The sequence below is a fragment of the Azolla caroliniana genome, unplaced genomic scaffold (genome assembly GCF_043228905.1).
Source record: "Azolla caroliniana isolate FFs.n. ecotype wild unplaced genomic scaffold, voAzoCaro1.0.p SCAF_15, whole genome shotgun sequence".
Classification (NCBI taxonomy): Eukaryota; Viridiplantae; Streptophyta; class Polypodiopsida; order Salviniales; family Salviniaceae; genus Azolla; species Azolla caroliniana.
Window position 1 is genome coordinate 19,650,623 of NW_028230450.1, and position 6,910 is coordinate 19,657,532.

General features: G+C 35.4%; 1 protein-coding gene across 1 annotated transcript; it reads left to right on the top strand.

The window, feature by feature from the left end:
• The first annotated feature begins 181 nt into the window (after nucleotides 1-181).
• On the top strand, nucleotides 182-6,220 carry LOC147855002 (Tetratricopeptide repeat (TPR)-like superfamily protein). Its single transcript, XM_087331427.1, has 14 exons — nucleotides 182-395; nucleotides 695-847; nucleotides 1,211-1,303; nucleotides 1,373-1,474; nucleotides 2,372-2,515; nucleotides 2,602-2,696; nucleotides 2,801-2,936; nucleotides 3,808-3,912; nucleotides 4,033-4,139; nucleotides 4,213-4,264; nucleotides 5,207-5,296; nucleotides 5,390-5,474; nucleotides 5,589-5,653; nucleotides 5,799-6,220. The coding sequence occupies exons 1-14, from the start codon at nucleotides 273-275 to the stop codon at nucleotides 5,919-5,921; spliced, it is 1,473 nt and encodes a 490-aa protein (XP_087187553.1). The 5' UTR covers nucleotides 182-272; the 3' UTR covers nucleotides 5,922-6,220.
• Nucleotides 6,221-6,910: the final 690 nt, after the last annotated feature.

A 6,910-nucleotide genomic window follows, 5' to 3' on the forward strand; every position in this document is an offset into this window, starting at 1 on the left:
TATAAACATCATCATCATCCACTTGGAAAAAATGAACCCAAAAATATTGTGCTGTCTTTTGATTATTTATCATTTGATCCAAAGAGCATATTTGGAAAGATAAATAAATTGATTGTTTACTTAAAGCAGGCAGACTTTAGAAAATGGAATGTATGCATATGCATTTAAGGGTGATGTCTTTTGTTGGATCAATCTGAGAGACTGAAGAGAAGAGAGACACTGAGATTGAAGAACAGAGGACAGGGAACTCTCTGCTTATTTATTGAGCTTTTATGGCTATCATCGATCCTCCTGGAGAGAAGCTCCTGCCAGGTTGCTCTTCCGACCGCTGGGGATATCAAATCCATACTTCCTCGGATCAATGTATTCAACACATCAATTCTCACTACTTGGAGGTCTGCTTCTATTAGATTTCTTAATGTTTGATGATTCGAGGCATGGTGTTTTGCCAATCCTGCCACCTGTCTGTATCAATCTTCCTGTTTATGCTCAAAAGAAAATAAATATCTGAAGCTAAAATATTTCATAATCCAGAAAGGCAGATATGTAGCTTAAAGGTGTTCCATGAATAACAGAAATGGAAATTGTACTAAGCACAAGGCTTATGAAAACCCATTTTCTTAAATCGCGTTTCCTTCATCAGATTAGTTTTTTTTCTAGTGATTGTTCTCTCTGTTTATATCTCTCTTTACAGGTTTTATCATATGGAGCTAATCAGAAGATCATCCATAAAGCTGTGGAAGATGACCATAGCTGTGCTCTTGCACTTGCTTTATCTGCTGTACATTCCTATAAAAGTAATACAAATGATGCCTTGATCCATTTGGCGGAAGCTAAGAGCTATCTGGTAACTAAATCAAGATTTTGGTGCATTCTAAATTGCATAATTTATGTTCTCCTTGATGTGAAAGACCTCATTTCAATGAAAGTTGATACTGAAATTATAACTGTGCTTGAGCATCAATGACAGTTGATTGCTCAGACTTCGTTGTTGGATGATGATTTAATTCGTTGGGTTCCCTCTGCTCTGTTTGCAACTGTTAACTAGTATATATTATAAATAAATAAATAAATATATTATTTCGGTTTGTCCACTTTCTTTTCAGCTTATATTTTGAGCCTTATGTTAGGACTTCCATGTGCTAAAATCTGTTGCCTTCACTTCTGTCTGTGGACTTAAAAAAGGTAGCAATGCTCAATTGTATTGCAGATAGATGCAACCCCTTACGAGAGGAGTATAATAGCCGCTGCGGAGGCATTAATAGAAGGCCAGTGGGAGGCTGCTATAAGCGCTTATACAAAGGTATTAATAGGCCATTACCCCTTAGCACAAGAATAGTGAATATGTGAAACTCACACATCTTGAATTCAGGTGTTGGATGAGTTCCCGAAAGATTTGGTTTCCTTGAAAAGGGCTCAGGTGCTTTGCTTCTATAGAGGGAAATCTGATGAATCTTTGAGACTTGCTCAAAAGGTATGATGTTTTTGTAAGATATCTTTCTTGTCTTCACCATGATCAAATCCTGAAATCTGGGGGTTTCTGTTGTAACTGGGAATTTTTGCCATCATCATTACTTAGTTTGTACAACACATCTTTAAATGTGATAGAATGTTTTTTGAATTACTTTTATGATCCTTGACCTACTCTTGTCACTTATAACGGATTAGGATAATGTCGCTTTCATGCTGCACATGATGAGGTTGTTGATTGTATATTTTATTGAGCTAGTCTCTCTAGAGGTAAATATTGCTCTTTTAGCCTTTGTATTTGTTTGAATGTTTTCCACTTTGTTTTCTTTTATTATTATCTTTGCTTTCTGTCCTCTTTTGCATTCCATTTTCCCATCTTTTGGGGGCGTTCTCTTTTCTTTTATATTTGAAGTTCTTATGTTTTCTTGTTTGCCATCATAATGCTGAGTCTTCCCATCACATCTTGAAATGTAATAGAAAATTGCTCCATTGGTTCTTCTATGAGTCTACACCTAGTCTACACCTATGGTGGGGAATTGGTGACAAGTAAGGGCAATGCAACTTTTTCCCTCGATTTGCATCACGATGCTGAAATTCTTGCACCTTCTTGACCTGCAGACTCTAGAGTTCAAGAACCTGCTGTTAACATTTCTGTTTGTAAACATGCTTCTACTTTATTTGCGTTTATTTAATATTTTTTTGGATTTGATTTTATAACTCTCTCTTTTTGTTTTTTTGGGTTTATCTGTAGCGTTATTATTGTAACATTAAAATCTTGGTTTGGATTTGTGAGACTGTGTATATTGTCTTTGGTCATGTTTTTATGTTCTGTTTAGTCTTTATGTTGTTAATTCTTAGTCTTGGTTTAAATTTATAAACCTTTATATATTATTCTGGACAGGTTCTTCCAGCTAATAAAGATTCACCTTATATATATGGAATGCTTGCATTTTCCCTTTTGGAAACACGGCGTTTCGATGAAGCAGAAGCAGCAGCCAAAACAGCTCTTGACATAGAGAGGACTGATCAATGGGCCCAACATGCTGTATGAGAAAAGACTTTCTCTCTTTCGTGTTTTTCTATTATGGCCTGGGTTATATTCAACTGGTTAACGTTTCCTGTTTTATGCAGCTCTGTCATGTTTACCAATACAGATGCCTTTTTCATGATGCTATTATATTCATGGAGAGGAACAAACTGTTGTGGAACAATTGCTGCTCTTTTATGTAACCGTGAGAGGGGCACACTATTCATTACTTCCTCAGTTTGATTTTTTGCTCAAATTTTCCTCATTTTCATTTTAACCGTTTGATTTTGATATTGGCAATAGGTACAGTCACAATTGGTGGCATCTGGCTCTTTTATACATGGACTGGGGTTGTAGTTATGCATTAAACAAAGTTGTTGAGATATTTGATATCCATATATGGCCTGCCCGATGCCGGGATCTGGGAGGCTCTGTACAGGTGGTTAGCATAAAACCATTTTGTGCCTTCTTGTAGCTCATTTTAGTGTCCTGTATTGTGCACCTTAATGGTGATGCGAAACGTTAACTGAAACCAGCAAATTATTGCAGAGGAAACATGGTGAAGAGCCAAAATATAGCTCTTCAACAGTTTTTTTAGCAATATTTTGCTCATTCTAATACTTATTTCTATCTTGAAGACTTCCTGATCCTCATGTTCACTCTTGCAAGATAATCCAAAGAGTGCTGGGAATACTACTCCAAGCATTGGATTGGCATCGTACCTGCCTCATCCTAAGAATATAGATGTGCGCTTTCACTATATGTTATTATCTATGCTCTGTGGCACTTTGCCTCAGCCATTCAATCTATTGAACATTTTCAGAATACTGATTATTGAACTGAAATCATTTTCTGCCTTATAGTTCTCATATGTGGCACCATTTCATATTTACTCATCTGTGCTTTGGGTTCACATGCTGATAGTTATTATTAGTCTTCAAATGAAACAAAACCTTCCATATTTTCTTTTGGAAAGTATGATTTGGATGAAATGTATATTGTGACTCATGTCAAGGTAGTTCCAGCATTCCTTTTCCTCTGTCCTTCCTTCTACAACGTTCTCTTTACCCTAATGTTGATGTTGGTTGAAAGTTTATTGATAGTTGGCTATCTTTCTTTCCTATTTTCAAAGTAAAATAGATTTATGCATATGAACCCATATGCTTTATGCAATTGAACCGATTTGGCACGCTTTCAATTAATAATTGAGGTCTCCTTTTTGCAACTTCAGCTGCATGGTTTGGTAAGTTATTTAAAGGCACACATCATCTGGAATCACTAAAAGTAGTACTAATTTTGCTGTTTGATAGGTATCTTTGAATGCGCTTGGTCTTCTTTTGCGCCTTGAGTTGCGTGGTTATGGGGATTGCATACGGACCCACATTTTTGAAGTAGCAGAGCATCTATGTGATCCAGTAAGGCAGATTCTGAAACAATGAACTGTTTTTGTAATTAAAGAACTGAACATGATGCTTCAGGAAGAAATGCTTATTATCCTTTTTTTGTCCTTTTCTAATATACTTGGTCATGCCTAGATGTTGTGGCACAATGAGTGGCTCTTGGATGGCCTGGCTGTTTGGGCTTTAGCTTATGTGGGCCAGTTGAGCACATCAGAACAACTTCTAAAACAGATACAGGAAAGGTGAGGCATATTTATTATTAGTTGACACGAGTTCTTATATGGATAGCAAGCTGACTGTGGAACTTTTGAACAGAGTCCATTCCTTGGGTCCAAATGAACAAGGAAACCTACAGGTGTTTGTAAAGGTACGTCTTTGAATGCTAAATAGATCTGGTTATGGCGAACTTTCTGCTATTTTTAGTGGAACTTTCTGCAAGTCTTAGCGATATTGGAGAATTTGATTGTTAATGGTACACACTCTCTGCTGGCTGAATATGATCCCAAATGAAAAATAAGGAGGCATCCAGACTTCCCTTTCTATATGTCAGCTCAAAGTAATGATAAAAACATCAAGCTTCAAAATTAAAAATGCAAGTTTGGACAGTTTTTGTTTAAGTTTGATAGATTTTATGAGACTGAATGAGATATGCTGTGTCATATTTGCAAACAATAAACCAAAATACATATAACTCAATTAGTAAAGCTGTGTAAGGTACTAGCTATTCTTGTTAGCTAAGCACTTAACATTCTGAGCTTAGATGAACTTAAACTTCTGCCTTGAAGGATTTCCAACATAGGCCAATCCAAGATGGAGTAGTCTCCAGAGTGAGGCAAGCACCGTTGATGTGGGAGGGATAATTTCCTTGATTGGTTGATAACAAGGGTGATGGGGGGCATGGTCTAGATGGAGGTGTCTTACATGCACGATAAAATGTCTATTGTCCGATTTATTGCAATCCATTTGAATGTTGTGGTCGAAACTCTTCTTGTGTAGCCCTTGGTTGACCTGTAACGTGAATGTTGCAGCTAAAGAAGGTTGTGATGGTTTTTTGCTGATGAATTTTTGTAGTTGTATTGTTAACATTCCACAAGTTCTGTCTATGTCTCTCGATTTCTAATAAGAACAAGAACAATCATAAGTATCCTTGCTCTTTATATTCCATTACCTTGTGAAGTGGACTAAACCCGTCTTCAGAGAGACAGTGGTATCTCCCTTGTATTTCATAAAAAACACTACAATGAGAAACATAAAGAGAGATGAAATGTTACATCCCAATGATATTTGTTACAAGGTCTTATTTTTGCAGCTTGCTGAGAGCATGTATGAGTATGGGAAAGGTAACCCTGAAGAAGCCTTCAATGTCCTGGGCGCTTCCTTTGATACTCTTCAGCTCAAGGTGTGGTGGTTGGCTCAATTTCAATGCATATATTGTAACCATTTTCATTATGCAGAGACAAAATCCTGGTGGTGTTATTTTTTTAACAATTAGGTTATTGGAGCATCAGATGAGCAGCTAGATGTGTTTGAAGAGATGATGTGTATCGCTGCTCTTCGTTCCAATCAATTCCAACAAGGTTTTACAAATTTCTCTCTGTTTTTTTCATATTAGTTTAGGAAATATTGGCTCGTTTTCAGAGATTAGTTTGAGAAATTTTGGGTTTATTTTAAACTAGCAATTTATTTTCTAGTGTCAGCGGTATTACAACGGCGTGCTACTACATTTCATGGATCTCCTTTTGTGTGGGAACTGATGGTATAATAAGTCTTTCTAAAAAGAGACATCTTTGAGATCTTTCAATTGTTAGAAGTCTGAAAATGACTGAAATTTTGGCTTAAGACCAAATCCGAGCATCTTTTTTTAGCTTAAGGCTCAAAATTATTTTTGTTTTTTCGTTTAGGGGGAGTTTTACAACAAGACAGGAATGCTAGAAAAAGCTAAAAATGCCGCGATGCGTGCAACCTCTATTAAAGAGCACTATCTGAAATCAATCTCTACAATACAAGCTCAAATCTCTTCATAATAATGTTTTCAATATTTTCACAAATCACCTACTACTGAAAAGAAAGAGTAAAAAACAGTGTAAATATGTTATGTCATTTAACAATATAAAAACCTCATCAGAAGGCAACTCCTTGTTGCCACCTGACCTTGGATTTCCTTGAAATGATTATTTGTTACAAATGTCCTGTTTACTTTTTGGCGATCATTGCCAAAATGCTTTATACAAGCATCAAATGGGAAAAAACTATTGGGATAAGCGATGCTTTATTATCCTTTTTTTATTTGTAAAATGATGGGGTAGTTTCCGTCATTGAGAGTGGTGGGAATCAAACTGATGTTGGTTTTTTATGGATTTTAACATGAATATACTTTTGAAGATACTTCTTCTCACAGAGAGTTTTGTGTGGGTGATTCTTATATTTATTGTTGGTATATCCTAATGAATCTCGAATCAATAGATGAAACCTTGTTATGTAAATATTATTTTGATTATATCTTCTTACAATGACTTGCATAGACATCTGGGAGGGTGGAACAAGTCATCTTCTACTATTGCTTTAGTTCCCAAATGAAGGGTTTGAACAAATATCTTTATGATTGCACTTAATAATCAAGTTCTATCATCAAAATGCTGAGTAAAAAACAAACTTTTTGAAAGAATAAGCAAGTAGATAACATGAAACTGTGTGACATTTCACAAAACTTGAAGCATTGTATGTCAGCAATATTTTATTTTTATTTTATTTCCAAAAAATATATCAGCAATAATTACCCCATTACTTTTCTTTGTTTCACTAATATTTGTGTACGCATTAGGGATTTTCATGTTTATCCTAATAAGTATTAAAATCTATATTTTTGTGTGAATATACAAATAAATAACTATATAATGAGGATTTTGGCCAAGAAAAGATAATCATTCATGAATATTTAGAGGGCAAAATGATAGACAACAGTCACAAAAGAGTCAAACAAAAATTAAAAGAATTAGGAACTAATTTGCATGCT